This window comes from Oncorhynchus nerka, linkage group LG8 (genome assembly GCF_034236695.1).
Source record: "Oncorhynchus nerka isolate Pitt River linkage group LG8, Oner_Uvic_2.0, whole genome shotgun sequence".
Taxonomy (NCBI): Eukaryota; Metazoa; Chordata; class Actinopteri; order Salmoniformes; family Salmonidae; genus Oncorhynchus; species Oncorhynchus nerka.
The window spans coordinates 41,349,640-41,367,455 of record NC_088403.1 but is presented as its reverse complement, the minus strand read 5'-3'; the positions used below and the strand labels follow the sequence as shown (position 1 = coordinate 41,367,455).

Genomic DNA, 17,816 nt, shown 5'->3' with positions numbered 1-17,816 from the left:
AATCAAATTTGCCCGATGCTTTCGCGTAAAAGATTTCATTAGACAAGAGATCAGATCATTGACATGCCACTTAAAAACACAGTCTGTACAATATATACTGAACAAAAATAAACATGTGTTGGTCCCATGTTTCATGAGCTGATATAAAAAGGTCCCAGAAATGATCCATACGCACAAAAAGATTTTCTCTCAGATTTTGTGTACAAATTTGTTTACATCCCTGTTACTGAGCATTTCTACTTAGACAAAATATTCCATCCACCTGACAGGTGTGGCATATAAAGAAGCTAATTAAACAGCATGAACATTACACCTTGTGCTGGGGAAAATAAAAGGCCACTAAAATGTGCAGTTTTGTCACGCAACAATGCCACAGATGTCTCAAGTTGAGGGAGCATGCAATTGGCATGCTGGCTGCAGGAATGTCCACCAGAGCTGTTGTCAGAGAATTGAATGTTAATTTCTCTACCATAAGCCGCCTCTGTCTATTTAGAGAATTTGGCAGTACAGCCAACCTGCCTCACAACCGCAGACCTTGTAACCATGCCAGCCCAGGACCTCCACATAAGACTTATTCAGCGTCTGAATAAGCCAACCGGACAGCTGATGAAACTGAGGATTATTTCTGTCTGTAATAAAGCCCTTTTGTGGGGAAAAACTCATTCTGATTGGCAGGGCCTGGCTCCCCAGTGGGTGGACCAGGCTCCCAAGAAGGGTGGGCCAATGCCCTCCCATGGCTGCGCCCCTGCTCAGTCATGTGAAATCCATAGATTAGGGTCCAATTTATTTAAATTGACTGATTTCCTTATGTGAACTGTATCTCAGTAAAATCTTTGAAATAGTTGCGCTTATATTTTTGTTCAGTTAAGAAAAATGCCCATATAAAGCTCTCAAAGTACTGCACTCATGTAGTGAAGATCATCTGTAGCACTAAGATCAAAGTTCTTGTCAGGATACTCTATATGGGGTGTAAGATTATCTTAATGCTGAAGATTATCTTTGTTTTTGGGAAACTCACCCCAGGGAGGCATGAACATACAGCACCAGGGAAGCAGCTAACCCCAACATGTCTGCTTTACTCGTTTAGCACAAATCTTAACATAGCCCATCCTAAATGTTTCCCACTCCTAAATATGTACACATTTAAGTCTAATATTACAACCCACCCATAGCCCAGGTTCTAAACTGAAAATTTAGAAGCAAAATATAACAAGGTAGGAATTCTGGGCCATGCAATCTTATTCATTATGATCTAAAAGGCTAACATCATCTTCAAATTCTGATCCTAGTACAGCATTCATACTCAGACCCTTTGGGAATACGGGCCCTGGAAGCCATTTTTAGAGCAGATATTCTCAGTCTGGTCCATGGCTAGTCAAACCAGAATCTCCTCCCCACAGTTTAAAAAAAAAACTATACAAAGACAAAACGGAAACAGCAAACCGGCAACATCAGCACCCTACCCTCCTCCTCGTCCCCTACAATAAAACATCCCCCTGGAAACATTCAAGTCATGTTTTTCCACAATTCTCCTGCTCCACCCCCCCCTCACACTCCAACATCTCCCTCTCCTCCCGTTGGCAAAGGATGGAGCTCCAACATACGGTCTTCATCAGCCTGGTGTGTGTGTTCATTACCCCAGGAGGCCCTGATTGGAAACATGAGACTCTGCTCTTAAACCACATTCTTCAAATTCCCTGTAAACAACAGAGGGGAGGGATGGAGGGAGGGAGGGAAAAACAGGGTTAAATTAATCATAGATACTTAGAAATAAGCACAATGAAAACACTCACGACACAAAGTCAAAACACACAGAAGAAAATGCATTAATTTCTCTCACATTGTGTCCATACAGAGCATGTACCCGCACACACACACCTCAGCCTCGTCATCAGTGACAGCGTTAGCATGCCGCTAAGTGTGGACAGAAGTGGTCAGTGATAATTCAGATTTATCTGTAGATGAAAGGAGATGTAACCTCCTGTTAGCCTGGTTTAGATAAGAGGGAGGTGTGTATGTGTGTGCGGGAGGAGTAGCCTAGCGGTGACTAAGAGTTCACTTGTTTAAATGTAATGTAAACTCAGCAAAAAAAGAAACGTCCTCTCACTGTAAACTGTGTTTATTTTCAGCAAACTTAATGTGTACATAATTGTATGAACATAAGATTCAACAACAGACAAACTGAACAACTTCCAGACATGTGACTAACAAATGGAATAATGTGTGGGGGGGGGTGGCCACCAGTTGCATTAAGTACTGCAGTGCATCTCATGGACTGCAGCAGATTTGCCAGTTCCTGCTGTGAGAGGTTACCCCACTCTTCCACCAAGGCACCGGCATGTTCCCGGACATTTCTGGGGGGGGGGGATGGCCCTAGCCCTCACCCTCCGATCCAACAGGTCCCGGACGTGCTCAATGGGATTGAGATCCGGGCTCTTCACTGGCCATGGCAGAACACTGACATTCCTTTCTTGTATGAAATTGCGCACAGAACAAGCAGTATGGCTGGTGTCATTGTCATGCTGGAGGTTCATGTCAGGATGAGCCTGCAAGAAGGGTACCCTGCAAAGCACAGCGTTGAGATTGCCTGCAATGACAAGCTCAGTCCGATGATGCTGTCACACACCACCCCAGACCATGACGGACCCTCCACCTCCAAATCGATCCCGCTCCAGAGTACAGGCCTTGGTGTAGCACTCATTCCTTTGACGATAAATGCGAATCTGACCATCACCCCTTGTGAGACAAAACTGTGACTCGTCAGTGAAGAGCACTTTTTGCCAGTCCTGTCTGGTTTGTGCCCATAGGCAACGTTGTTGCCGGTGATGTCTGGTGAGGACCTGCCTAACAGGCCTACAAGCCTGCAGTCCAGCCTCAGCCTATTGCGGATAGTCCGAGCACTGACGGAGGGATTGTGCGTTCCTGGTGTAACTCGGGCAGTTGTTGATGCCATCCTGTACCTGTCCCGCAGGTGTGATGTTCAGATGTACTGATTCTGTGCAGGTGTCGTTATACGTGGTCTGCCACTGCGAGGACGATCAGCTGTCCGTCCTGTCTCCCTGTAGCGCAGTACAGCTGAAACCGGGATTCATCCGTGAAGATCACACTTCTCCAATGTGCCAGTGGCCATCAAAGGTGAGCATTGGCCACTGAAGTCAGTTACGACCCTGGTAAGGATGGCAAGCTGGCACATTGGAGATGAGTTTCCTCTGACACAGTTTCTGTCAGTTTGTGCAGAAATTCTTTGGTTGTGCAAACCCACAGTTTATAATTAGCTGTCCGGGTAGCTGGTCTCCGACGATCCCGGATGTGAAGGTCCTGAGCTGGCGTGGTTATACAGTGCATTCGCAAAGTATTAAGACTTCTTCCACATGTTTTCCCCTCAATCTACACACAATACCCCATAATGACAAAGTGAAAACAGGAATACGTTATCTGCGTAAGTATTCAGAAACTTTGCTATGAGTATAAATTGAGCTCAAGTGCATCGTGCTTTCATTGATCATCCTTGAGATGTTTCTACAAAACTTTGAGTACACCTATGGTAAATTCAAACTAATTGGACACGATATGGAAAGGCACACACCGGTCTATATAAAAGGTCCCACAGTTGACAGTGCATGTCAGAGCAAAAACCAAGCCATGAGGTCGAAGGAATTGTCCATAGAGCTCTGAGACAGGATTGTGTCGAGGCACAGATCTGGGGAAGGGTAAGAAAAACGTCTGCAGCATTGAACGTCCTCAAGAATACAGTGGCCTCCATCATTCTTAAATGGAAGTAGTATGGAACCACCAATACTCTTCCTAGAGCTGGCCGCCAGGCCAAACTGAGCAATTGGGGGAGAAGGGCCTTGATTATGGAGGTGACCAAGAACCCAATGTCACAGACAGAGCTCCAGAGTTCCTCTGTGGAGATGGGAGAACCTTCTCTGCAGCACTCCACCAATCAGGCCTTTATGGTAGAATGGCCAGACGGAAGCCAGTCCTCAGTAAGAGGCACATGACAGCCTGCTTGGAGTTTGCCAAAAGGCACCTAAAAGGACTGACCATGAGAAACAAGATTCTGGTTTGATGAAACCAAGATTGAACTCTTTAGCCTGAATGCATCACGTCTGGAGGAAACCTGGCACCATCCCTACGGTGAAGCATGGTGGTGAAAGCAAAATGCTGGGGGATGTTTTCAGTGGCAGGGTCTGGGAGACTAGTCAGGATTGAGGGAAAGATGAACGGAGCAAAGTATGGAGAGATCCTTGATGAAAATCTGCTCGAGAGCGCTCAGGACCTCAGACTGGTGCGAAGATTCACCTTCCAACAGTACAACGACTCTAAGCACACAGCCAAGACAATGCAGGAGTGGCTTAGGGACAAGTCTCTGAATGTCCTTGAGTGGCCCAGCCAGAGCTCGGACATCTCTGGAGAGACCTGAAAATAGCTGTGCAGCGACACTCCCCATCCAACCTCACAAAGCTTGAGAGGATCTGCAGAGAAGGGGAGAAACTCCCCAAATACAAGTTTGTAGCATCATACCAAAGAAGACTCAAGGCTGTAATAGCTGCCAAAGGTGCTTCAACAAAGTACTGAGTAAAGGGTCTGAATACTTAGGTAAATGTGATTAGTTTATTTTTAATACATTTGCAAAAATGTATAAAAAAATGTTTTGCCTTGTCATTATGGGGCATGTTGTATAGAATAAGGATTTTATCATTTAAAAAAAATCCATTTTAGATTAAGGCTGTAACGTCACAAAATGTGGAAAAAGACCAGGGGTCAGAATACCTCCTGAATGTACTGTACGTGGTCTGCAGTTGAGGCCGGTTGGACGTACTGCCAAATTCTCTAAAACGACATTGGAGGCAGCTTATGGTAGAGAAATAAACATTAAATTCTGGCAACAGCTCTGGTGGACATTCCTGTAGTCAGCATGCCCAATTGCATGCGCCCTAAGAACTTCAGACATCTGTGGCATTGTGTTGTGTGACAAAACTGCACAGTTTAGAGTGGCCTTTTATTGTTCCCAGCACAAGGTGCACCTGTGTAATGATCATGGTGTTTAATCAACTTCTAAATGTCACACCTGTTAGGTGGGTGGATTATCTTGACAATAAATGCTCAATAACAGGTATGTAAAAAAAAATGTGTGAACAAAATGAGAGAAATACGCTTTTTGGGTGTATGGAAAATATCTGGGATATTTAATTTTAGCTCATTAAAACATGGGACCAACACTTTACATGTTGCATTTATTTAAAAAAAGTCAGTATATGTGGAGACTGAGCATCCAGTACCAGGGTTGAAAAAAAACTACATTCCAGATGCAACAAATGATTTGTGTTGTCGGTCTACACTGCATTCTCCCTCTGTGATGTGTGTGTGTGTTTACACTGCAGCAGTTCCCCAGACGGACAGTTATTCAAAATGCAAAACGTATAAGTGATGTACTTCCTCAGCAAGAACAGATATGCAAATGAGGAAACAGAATAGGTAAATACACAAAGGTAACACTTCACTTGCATAACATGGTGATAGAGAGCTTATTTCCAACCAATGAATAACCAGCCACACACTTTACAACCTTTGTCTTGGGTCTCCATCTGTAGCTTTCAATATCATGTTTCAGAGCGATGCATGTCTGAATATGGTTAGGTAAACACTGTGATTGCATAGCGATGGTGAATATGTGTTGAATAGAAGGGGCAGGTCAAACACGTCAGTGTCTATACAGACAATGCTGCTTTGATTTCCTATTATTAACAGGCTGTTTCACGTTTAACCAACAAAAGCTGTGAGAATGACAATCATACACTCATACAGTGCCTTCAGAAAGTATTCATACCCCTCTTCTTAATCTACATTTTGTTGTGTTAGAGCCGGAATTCAAAATGGATTAAATAGATTCTCACCCATCTACACAATATCCCAAAGTGAAAACATGGTTTAGAAATGTTAGCACATTTATTGAAAACTAAATACAGAAATTGAATTTACATAAGTATTCACACCCCTGAGTCAATACACGTTAGCATCTTCGGCAGCGATCACAGCTGTGAGTCTCTAAGCGCTTTGCACACCTGGATTGTACTAAATTTGCACATTATTATTAAAATGATTTAAAAACGGACAAGTTGGTTATTGATCATTGCTAGACAGCAATTTAAGTCTTGCCAAAGATTTAAGCCGATTTAAGTGAAAACTAGTCCAACAGTTAACTCCAGCATATATTTATATTTGGCCTTGTATTTTTTAGGTTATTGTCCTGCTGAAAGGTGAATTTGTCCCCCTGAAAGGTGAATTTGTCCCCCAGTGTCTCTTGGAAAGCAGACAATCAGGTTTTCCTCTAGGATTTTTCTTGTGTTTGCTCTATTCTGTTTCTTTTCATCCTTAAACTCCCTAGTCCTTGCCGATGACAAGCATACCCATAACATGATGCAGCCACCACCATGCTTGAAAATATGAAAAGTGATACTCAGTGATGTGTTGTATTTGCCCCAAACATAGCATTTTGTAATCTGGACATAAAGTCCATTTCTTTGCCACATTTTTCAGTTTTACTTCAGTGCCTTATTGCAAAACAGGATGTGTGTTTTAGAATATTTTTTATTCTGTACAGGATTCCTTTTATTTTCTTCTGTCATTTAGGTTAGTATTGGAGTAACTAATGTTGTTGATCTATCCTCAGTTGTCCTATCATAGCCATTAAACTCTGTTTCAAAGTCACCATTGGCCTCATGGTGAAATCCTTGTGGTTTCTTTCCTCTCCAGCAATTTAGTTCAGAAGGACGCCTGCGTCTTTGTACTTACTGGGTGAATTGAGTGTAATCCAAAGTGTAATTTGTAACTTCACCATGCTCCAAGGGATATTCAAATGTAAGCTTTATTTTAATTTTTACCGGTCTACCAATATGTGCCGTTCTTTGTGAGGCACTTGAAAACCTCCCTGGTTTTGTGGTGAATCTGTGCTTGAAATTCACTGCTCGGCTGAGGGACCATACTGATAATTGTGTGTATGGTGTAGTTATTCAAAAATCATGTTAATCGCTATTATTGCACAGAGTCCATGTAAGCAAATCTTTACTCATGGATGTATTTAGTTAGGCTTGGGATAACAAAGGGGTTGAATACTTACTGACAAAGACAAAGCTTTTCATTTTTTATTAATAAGTAAATAAAAATCTAAAAACATAATTCCACTTTGACATTATAGGGTATTGTGTGTAGGTCAGTGACACAAAATCTCAATTTAATCAATGTTAAATGCAGGATGTACCAATACGTGGAAAAAATTCAGGGGTGTGAATACTTTCTGAAGACACCGTATAGATTGTTTTTTGACCAACAACCGTTTTATAGAGGCATGGTTTGGTTTCCTATTTGTTTGCATTGTAGTGTGTGTGTGTGTGTGGTAAACCCATCATTATAGAAAGTCCTGTTGCTTAGGCTTAAAAGCCAGCCTGAGCTAACAGACTAGGGGGTTTGCATAGCAGTGTGTGTGTGCGCGCATACACACACACACTTGCACTGCCCAAGCATCCATTCCAATCAGCGCCTGGCAAAAAGCAACCATGTTTTCTATCCCTCTCTATTTTTAAACAGAGCTCAGAGTCTCGTAAATGTCCCCCAGATGTTGTTTGGAAATTCCGGTAAAGTGACGAGCAGTGAGCAGAGGTATTTACTACTTGTGTGTTAATCAATCGCAGCTCATATTCGACAACTCTCTGGGAGCGAAGTGTTTGTCATGTTATCTCACACACGTTTATCATCTCCTGCAACATTAATGAGAAAGCGGTCGGAGCTCTCACAACATTAAAATATACACTACCGTTCAAAAGTTTGGGGTCACTTAGAAATGTTCTTGTTTTTGTCCATTAAAATAACATAAAATTGATCACAAATATAGTGTAGACATTGTTAATATTGCAAATGACTATGGTATCTGGAAACAGCAGATTTTTTAAACGGAATATCTACATAGGCATAAGAGGCCCATTATCAGCAACCATCACTCCTGTGTTCCAATGGCACATTGTGTTAGCTAATCCAAGTTTAACATTTTAAAAAGGCTAATTGATAATTAGAAAACCCTTTTGCAATTATGTTAGCACAGCTGAAAACTGCTGTGCTTATTAAAGAAGTAATAAAACTGGCCTTCTTTAGACTAGTTGAGTATCTGGAGCATCAGCATTTGTGGGTTTGATTACAGGCTCAAAATGGCCAGAAACAAAGAATTTATTCTGAAACTCGTCAGTCTATTCTTGTTCTGAGAAATGAAGGCTATTCCATAAGAGAAATTACCAAGAAACTGAAGATCTCGTACAACGCTATGTACTACTCCCTTCACAGAACAGCGCAAGCTGGATCTAACCAGAATAGAAAGAGGAATGGGAGGCCCCGGTGCACAACTGAGCAAGAGGACAAGTACATTTATAGTGTCTAGTTTGAGAAACAGATGCCTCAAGTCCTCAACTTGCAGCTTCATTAAATAGTACCTTTTAGCCACGACTGTTTATGCATGTGTACAAACACCTGCACGACATCAGCCTCAGGCAAACCGGCATTAGTTGTAAAAACACTGCCCCTCAGTGTAATTCAAATGTACTTTTTATTATTATTTTCTTACTTTTATCTTTGACCATCTTTCTATCTCCCACACAGCAACTCCACTCCCACTTGTCTCCAGTTCCATATACCAACCCTCAGCCCATTCCATCTATCTCCAGCTATCCCACTTCGGGTTTCTACGCAACACATATCTTTCAACTATGCCGTGATGTTTAACGTACAATTTCAATCTATCTAATCCACAGATTGAGAGTTGAAGATAAATATTTTTACTAAGAGTATTAGTAATTGACTGACATCTCTCCAGATGTCCTAACAGTACTATTTCTTAGGTCAATTTTAGATCAATGCTATGCATTTTCAGCCATTCCTGAACCGGAGACCAGAAACAGGCTACCCGAGGGCAATACCAAAATAAATGGGTCTATTGATTCTGTATCCTCAAAATCTGCAGAGCTTCGATGACTTTGTCCCAAATATTCAACATTTTGTTGGAGGCAAGAATTCTATATAGTAATTTTAGCTGAAAAGCACAAAGTCTTGAATCTTGCATAGTTTTATATATCAACTCATACACCCTGTCCCATGGAATTGGTACATCAAAAATCTCTTCCCAACTATTTTGCAATCTGTATGGCACAGTTGTCAACATCCTGGTCCTCAAATGAAACTGGTATACTTCCCTATTTATGCTATTTTTATTCCTCTGCCAATTTTGATATTTTGTATTGGGCAGACAGACTAGTTCCCTACCTCCTCCCGCTGCCACCTGCCTCCTCCATTTTTGGGGTAATGCTGTAATCAATTCGTTGTACTCTTGGATTGAGCAGACCTTCCCGTACAATTCTGATAACTCCATGAAGGACATAACTCTACCATTCCAATTTACAATATAATTTACAAACAAAATACCCTTTTCAAACATCGTTCCCATAAATACAGGTATTTTATCAACCAACACATTTGAGTTCAGCCATAATATTTGTTGTATCTTTTCAGGGGGATGAAATTGAACTTGTAGCCAGCTCTGCAATGCTTGTTTGAAAAACGGAGAAAAGTATCATTTTCAATTAATCGAAAATGAGACATGGCAATCTGCACAAAGGCAAATTTCCCAAAAAATGTTTAAACCTTTTTTTAACTAGGCAAGTCAGTTTAGAACAAATTCTTATTTTCAATGACGGCCTAGGAACAGTGGGTTAACTGCCTGTTCAGGGGCAGAACGACAGATTTGTACCTTGTCAGCTCGGGGGTTTGAACTTGCAACATTCTACTTGAGAACCATTTAGGGTTCAAATAAAAGTTTTGAATGAGTGAGGCGTTTAAAGAGAGGTTAAATGCTTTTATATTTAATAATCTCAACCCACCAAATTCATATTCATTATATATAGATAGACAAAATAAAACGTGCCTGGTTTAGCGTCCCAGATAAAGCTAAATATTTTTTTGCTCATATGATTTGAAAAACGAATCATCAGGAGTAGGCAGCGCCATAAGCAAGTGAGTAAACTGATAGGACTAAGGAGTTAAATCAGGGCAATTGTTCCATAAATAGACAGATATTTACCTCTCCATGGTTGCAGGATCTTGTCATATTTTTACAAGTTTTCAATTAAAATTCATTGTGGGGAGCTTATTTATCTCTTTTGTGATATGAACGCTGAGTATGTCTACTTCACCATCAGCCCATTTTATAGGTAAACTGCAGGGTAATGTAAAAGTTGTATTTTTTTTAAAGATACAATACGCAATATTGTACACTTATCATAATTAGGTTTTAGTCCAGAGAGCACAGAAAAGTTATCTAGATCTTTAACGAGACATTGCAGGGATCTAGCTTGCGGACTTAATATAAAACTTGAGTCATCGGCATACCCTTGTTTTTAAGCCTTGGATTTCTAATCTTCTAAATGTCGTTATTGGATCTGATTTTAATAGCTAGCATTTCGATGGCCATTACGAATAGATATGGTGACAGTGGACACCCTTGTCTAACTCCTCTTGACAATTCAAAACTCTGAGAAGTAGCCGTTATTTACTATTTTACAACAGGGGTTGCTATACATTATTTTTTACCCATTTCATAAGAGAATTACTGAAATTGAAAAAAATCCATGAATTTATAAATAAAATCCAGTCTTTATGAAATGCCTTTTCAAAATCCGCTATAAATACCATTCCAGGCTTCTTATACGTTTCATGATGTTCTATTATTTATAGTAGTTGTCGTACATAATCTCCAGTGTATTGTCCATGTAAAAAACCTGACTGATCAGGATGAACAATACCTGGTAAAACCCTTTTAATTCTGAGTGCTATGCATTTCACTAGTATTTTCGCATCACGAGATTGAAGTGGAAGTGGCCTCCAGTTTTTTTTTTAGATAGACTGGGTCTTTATATTTGCCATCTGGGTCTTGTTTTAATAATAGAGAAATCAGACCTTCCAGCTGAGTACCTGACAGACTACCATTTCTATAGGAGTAGTTAAAACAATCAAAAAATACTTGATATACCTCCACTGGTATGCCATCAATCCCTGAGATTTTTCCAGACTGAAAGTATTTAATAGCCTCAAAAAGTTCTTCCTCTGTAATTTGGCCATCGCACTAATCTTTCTGTACATTTGTTAATTTTCCATCTTTTATATTATTTGGAAAGAATTCCTTACCATAATCTTCATTCAGTGGGAGGATGAGACAGAAAAGAGAACATCTGCCTAAAATAATTATCCAGAGAATATTGTTTTTCATGGTCAGAGTCCTTTAGGTGCCCTATGGCTAACTCCAAGTGGGCTGTCATGTGCCTTTTACTGAGGAGTGGCTTCAGTCTGGCCACTTGGTTCTTGGTCACCTGACCAAGGACCTTCTCCCCCGATTGCTCAGTTTTGCCAGGTGACCAGCTCTAGGAAGAGTCTTGGTGGTTCCAAACTTCTTCCATTTAAGAATGATGGAGTCCACTGTGTTCTTGGGGACCTTCAATGCTGCAGAAAGTTCTTGGTACTGTTCCCCAGATCTGTGCCTTGACACAATCATGTCTCGGAGCTCTACGGACAATTCCTTTGATCTCATGGCTTGGTTTTTTCCTCTGACATGCATTGTCAACTGTGGAATCTTACATAGACAGGTGTGTGCTTTTCTAAATCAGGTCCAATCAAGTGAATTTACCACAGGTGGACTCCAAATTAAATTGCAGAAATATCTCAAGGATGATCAATGGAAACAGAATGCAGCCGAGCTCAATTTCGAGTCTCATAGCAAAGGGTCTGAATACGTATATAAATAAGGTATCCATTTTTACTTTGAATAAATATGCAAACATTTCTAAAAACCTGTTTTCGCTTTGTCATTATGGGGTATTGTGTGTAGATTGAAGAGTGCATTTTTAAAATCCATTTTTAGAATAAGGCTGTATGGTAACAAAATTTGGAAAAAGTCAAAGGTGTCTGAATACTTTCCAAATGCACTGTATGTCTGCTGCAGAGGGATGAGAGCCACGAGAAAATGAGTTTTGATCAGTTATAAATTCAAATGCTGAAAACAAAATTGGCTCCTGTTTAAAAAGATGGAGAACAAGCTATGAAGGAAAAACAAGTTCTGGTGCAGGTTCAGTCAACTAGTGACAAAATAATATTGCGATATTGTCAAAAAGATAGTCAAAAAATAACATACTACTATGTATCTGTATCAATTATTTTTCCACCATCACTACTGCCTGCCAGTCTCCCCAATGTAGGCTTCATGTCTGCATCCCAAATACACCCTATCCTTTATATAGTGCACTCCTTTTGACCAGAGCTAAGGGCAATAGTCAAAAGTTGTGCACTACATAGGGAAAAGGGTGGATTGGTTTATCCGTGCCTTGGGAAATACACTACATGACCAAAAGTATGTAGACACCCGCTTGTCGAACATGTCATTACAAAATCATTTGTACCAATATTTTTATTTTACCTTTATTTAACTAGGCAAGTAAGTTAAGAACAACATCTTACTTACAATGACGGCCTAGGAACACTGGGTTAACTGCCTTGTTCAGGGGCAGAACGACAGATTTCTACCTTGTAAGCTCGGGGATTCGATCCAGCAACCTTTCAGTTACTGGTCCAACGCTCTAACATCTAGTGGAAAGCCTACCTGCCGCCCCTCATGGGCATTTATGGAGTTGGTCCCCCCTTTGCTACTATAACAGCCTCCACTCTTCTGGGAAGGCTTTCCACTAGATGTTGGAACATTGCTGCGGGGACATGCTTTCATTCAGCCACAAGAGCATTAGTGAGGTTGGGCAATGATAATGGGCGATTAGGCCTGGCGTGTAGTCGGCGTTCCAATTCATCCCAAAGGTATTCGATGGGGTTGAGGTCAAGGCTCTGTGCAGGCCAGTCAAGTTCTTCCACACCAATCTTGGCAAACCATTTCTGTATGGACCCCGCTTTATCAAACAGGAAAGGGCCTTTCTCAAACTGTTGCCGCAAAGTTGGAAAAAATAGAATTGTCTAGAATGTCATTGTATGCTGTAGCGTTAAGATTTCCCTTCACTTTTCACTAAGGGGCCTAACCATGAAAAACAGCACCAGAGCATTGTTCCTCGCCCACAAAACTTTACAGTTGACACTATGGATTGGGGCAGGTAGTGTTCTCCTGGCACCCACCAAATCCAGATTCATCCGTCGGACTACCAGATGGTGAAGCGTGATCCATCACTCCAGAGAATGCATTTCCACTGCTCCAGAGTCCAATGGAGGGAGCTTTACACCACCGCGGACGCTTGGCATTGCACATGATGATCTTAGGCTTGTGTGCAGCTGCTCGGCCAGAATTTTTATGCACTGTGCACTTCAGCGGTCCCATTCTGCTACCACTTGACGCCGTAGCCACTGTTGCTCCTAGACGTTTCCACTTCACAATAACAGCACTTACACAGTTGACCGGGGCAGCTCTAGCATGACAGAAAATTGACCAACTGACTTGTTGGAAAGGTGGCATCCTCTAACAGTGCCCCGTTGCAAGTCACGGAGCTCTTCGGTAAGGGCCATTCTACTGCCAATGTTTGCCTACATAGATTGAACAGACGTACAATCTTATACACCTGTCAGCAATGGGTGTGGCTGAAATAGCCGAATCCACTAATCTGAAGGCTCATAAACATGACTATGTGGTAAATAAACCGATAAACATCGGAGAGACGGCTCCTGCCGCTGCCGTCATGCGGTAGAACTCTAATGAAAACGCTGCTTAATTAATTAATCTCAGTCGGTAATTTGGCAGTGCGCCCAATAGAGACGGCAAAAGAAACGGTTTTATTCCCTCCTGATTGTTGAAATCTTTCCAAAATGGACATTGGACATACTTAAAAGTGTGATTTAAAGTTTGGTAATCATCTTCAGAAGGAAACCTCTGCAAGGCAGTCAGTCTCACACACACAAACAAGTCATTTTAATTCAGACTCCCCACGGGGCTCATAACTGCCCCTGGTCGCTCCACATAAAAGCTATTAAAACAAATCAACCTAAACGGCAAGACATGGTCTCTGTTGATGCTGTGTTAACTACAGCTGTGCAGTGGTGGTGATAGATGCTGGCATGCCACGGCTGGCATGCCATGCCAGGGCAGTAGACCACATTGTTAGGCCATAGTGTGCATTCGTGTGTCAAGACTCAAGCTCCCGGCTCATGGCGTGATAACCTAAGCCTGTGTGGTGCTGTGCGTCTGTTTCCAGGCCTGACAGACACAGTTCAAATGGTTTCCCTTGTTTGGGACCAATGGTTGTAATCATTGGTTTCCCTAGATTGGAAACTGCGGTAAACATTAGCTTCCAGTCTGCACTCTGGCACAGCTGTCTAGCAACCACATCCTGCTCTCAACTAGTACCACAGTTGTCTGTATGTGGTATGTTTCTCTCACACAAAATGGTTGAAGCGGTGTGTGTTTTGTCGTCACATACACTTGGTAAAACCAAGAGCACCTGAACCCCCAGTCACAGAAAAAAATTAGGAAGAGCGGAGAGAAAAGAAAGGAACACAGGGAAGGAAGGACATCACCTTCATTTAAATGTATGGATTGAAATCCCATCAGAATAGGAGGAAAGGAAACAAGGGATCTCTGAACTGAAGGAGCAGATGTGACACTAGACCGACCGCACATTGTCTGCCTTTCATTTTACCGCTCCATCCCTCGGTCCATCCACTGATGGATCCGTGTTGTTTTCAACAGGTCAGTTGTCTGGTTCCATTTAGGTCCCTAGACACCATACGCTAGCTCCTACTCCCCAGCCTCCTACTCCCTAGCCAGCCCTGAAGACAGAGACACCCCCATACCTCCACTAAGAACCCTGCTTCTACTCCCTAGCCCATAGTCTATCCCAACCAAACTACTGCTGGTCCCCCTGGAGTAGTGTAGTGTGGCTGTCAGCAGCATATACACCAAGAGACCACCACACACACCCCCTAACCAGAGTGAACGACAGGGTAGGGGGTGAGACAGGGGTCAACACTCCAGCACACATATACACAGACAAATCCGTGTGCAAATGTGTGTACATCGAAACTTGTTCATCCACATACAGATGTAGCATCAAAATTGGACAATCTGAGTATTGAGTACGTTTGACTGTATGATGAATTTGTCTCTAACATTTCACCCCCCACTTTTCCAGTAGTAACAAAGAGAGTAGTGTTTGACATTCTGATTAACCGGAAACATTAAAACACACATCCGTGTTTTCACCACAGCCAGAACAGAACACACCAGGCCAGCAGGCTGACAAATGTTGGGCCTGTGCCCTCCCAAAGAAGAGGGGGTCAGGGAGTGTGTGTATATGTGGAGGTCGGGTGACGAGTTTTAAGTGAGGGGTAGATTTGTCTCCTTGGGGTGCTGACAACACCCCCTGCTGTGTTAACTGTGGGGGCCATATGGGGGCACACAAACATTTGTCACGAAACCCACATTTTTACTTCGATACCAGGTTGAGTATCATGACACTCTATATCATCACGATTTCATGGGGGGAAAAAAAGCCAATGTCACAGATCGGTCATCATAAAGGAGGACCAATGCAATCTTATAATTAATTAAAGTGCCTTTATTTGATCCAGACATCTTTTGAGTTCAATATAATTATATTTGAAATGTTTGATGTCAATTTTTCAAAAGAGCCAGGTATGCATTAATCAATCAATAATACAATCAATTTGAATTTTTACCAATCTAACTACACAATTGTAAATCTTTATTGATAAACTAGGTAAATCAAGACAGACTAAACCAATTCACTAGGAGTGTTTGCAGGCACTGAATTATTGAGCTTGTTTTGGCTGTTTTCATGGGGCTACAGATGAAAAACAATCTGTTTTCCTTCCATTTGGGACTCATTGTATTGTACTGATCAACACTTTCATAGAAGCAATCTCTTCTTTTGTTAAAGTGTGCACTGTCTCTAATACCTAATGACATCATTCACACACAGTGAGAGAGACAGGAGAGAAGAAGTGAATTAATAACGTTTTCAGCAATACATTTGGTTTTTGGTGGCAATCAGCTTTCAAATTAGCTTATTTTGAAACTTAATTACAAAGTATGAGGGTAGTGAACTGAAGCTAGCTTCAGCTGTAAGCTAGCAAGGACATTTACCCTACAACGCTGGAAGCTACCAGTATCTTCTTGCATTGTAAAGTGTCCTAGCCTGTAATGGACATTGTTTTGCAAACAGTAATTAATAGTTGCAAAGTTTATACATGCCGTATTGCATTATTCTAGGGTGTTTACTTCTGAGCAGCATGAGTGGGGAGCCAACATGATGCAGTCTAGACTCCCAGTGAGTGCAGTGGTTCCTCAGGACAGGCTAGAGCTAGCAATGAGTAAGTGGAGCAGGCACAGCGCAATAAGAGGACGGCTGCGCTATAAGAAAGTTGATCATCTCTATCAGTAGATATGAGACATTTGACAGAAGTACTGAAAGTAAGAAATTCTAGTACTGTACCGTTTTATACTGTGCAACACTAACACACACACAGCGCTCTGGTCTTTTAATGTGTCTAAATAAACTGATGGTCTGGACATTTAAATAAAAATAACTCTGTCCTTAAACTAAAGCAGTCCCATCTGGACTCAACAGTCAACAAAAGACACCATTTGGTGTATGTGTGAGAGAGTGGTCAAAGTTTGACCATTTGTTGCTTGCGAGTGGTTTCTCTAAGTGTCTGACCGTTATGTTTTTTGGTAGTGGTTGTGACGTAATTGCTAACGCTAGGGTGTGTGAGTTTAGACTGTGGTTACGCCGTCTGATACCTTTGATGGTGGAGATGACCTTGTCCAGCTGTTTGGTCTCATTGCGGTCCGGTCGACAGCTGGGGCTGATCTCCAGAGAGTAATCAGGACCGTACTCTGTGAAGAACTGAAGTAAACAACAACATAAACAAAAACAGTGAGAGTAGCGTATTAACCACAATGTAGAACAGATTTAAACCAAATACAACAAGACTTGGGTTCAAATGTAAGAACTGGTACGGGAAACAAAGAGAGATGGTGCTAAATCAATGATTAGAACTGGTCTAGGAACCAAACGTCCAACTGCAGAGAGAGGAGAGTTAACGTGTCAAATCAAATCAAATGTTATTTGTCACATACACATGGTTAGCAGATGTTAATGCGAGTGTAGCGAAATGCTTGTGCTTCTAGTTCCGACAATGCAGTAATAACCAACAAGTAATCTAACTAACAATTCCAAAACTACTGTCTTATACACAAGTGTAAGGGGATAAAGAATATCTACATAAAGATATGAATGAGTGATGGTACAGAGCGGCATAGGCAAGATGCAGTAGATGGTATCGAGTACAGTATATACATATGAGATGAGTATGTAAACAAAGTGGCATAGTTAAAGTGGCTAGTGATACATGTATTACATAATGATGCAGTAGATGATATAGAGTACAGTATATACGTATACATATGAAATGAATAATGTAGGGTATGTAAACTTGTTCTAGTTTTAAAAAAAAGGGAGGTTTTGGTAAGAACTAGAGGTCAACCGATTAATCGGAATGGCCGATTTTAAGTTTTCATAACAACCGGAAATCGGTATTCTTGGGCGCCGATTTTTGTATATTTTTTTAACCTTTATTTAACTGGGTCAGTTAAGAACACAGGCCGTCATTGAAAATAAGAATGTGTTCTTAACTGACCCAGTTAAATTGCAGTAAGCCATGGTAAGTTGCTAACTAGCATTAAACTTATCTTATAAAAAACAATCAATCATAAT

The 17,816-nt window shown here is 41.4% G+C and overlaps 1 protein-coding gene across 1 annotated transcript in view; it reads right to left on the bottom strand.

Annotated features, from left to right (window-relative positions):
• Positions 1-19: 19 nt before the first annotated feature.
• The window catches only part of hdac8 (histone deacetylase 8), a 38,864-nt gene continuing 21,067 nt past the window's right edge, over positions 20-17,816 (bottom strand). The window contains exons 10-11 of the mRNA XM_029666369.2: positions 16,841-16,946; positions 20-1,697 (exon numbers count right to left, since the gene is read on the bottom strand). Coding sequence (XP_029522229.1) covers positions 1,675-1,697; positions 16,841-16,946 — 129 coding nt within the window. The 3' untranslated portion in view covers positions 20-1,674. The remainder of the gene's footprint in view (positions 1,698-16,840; positions 16,947-17,816) is intronic.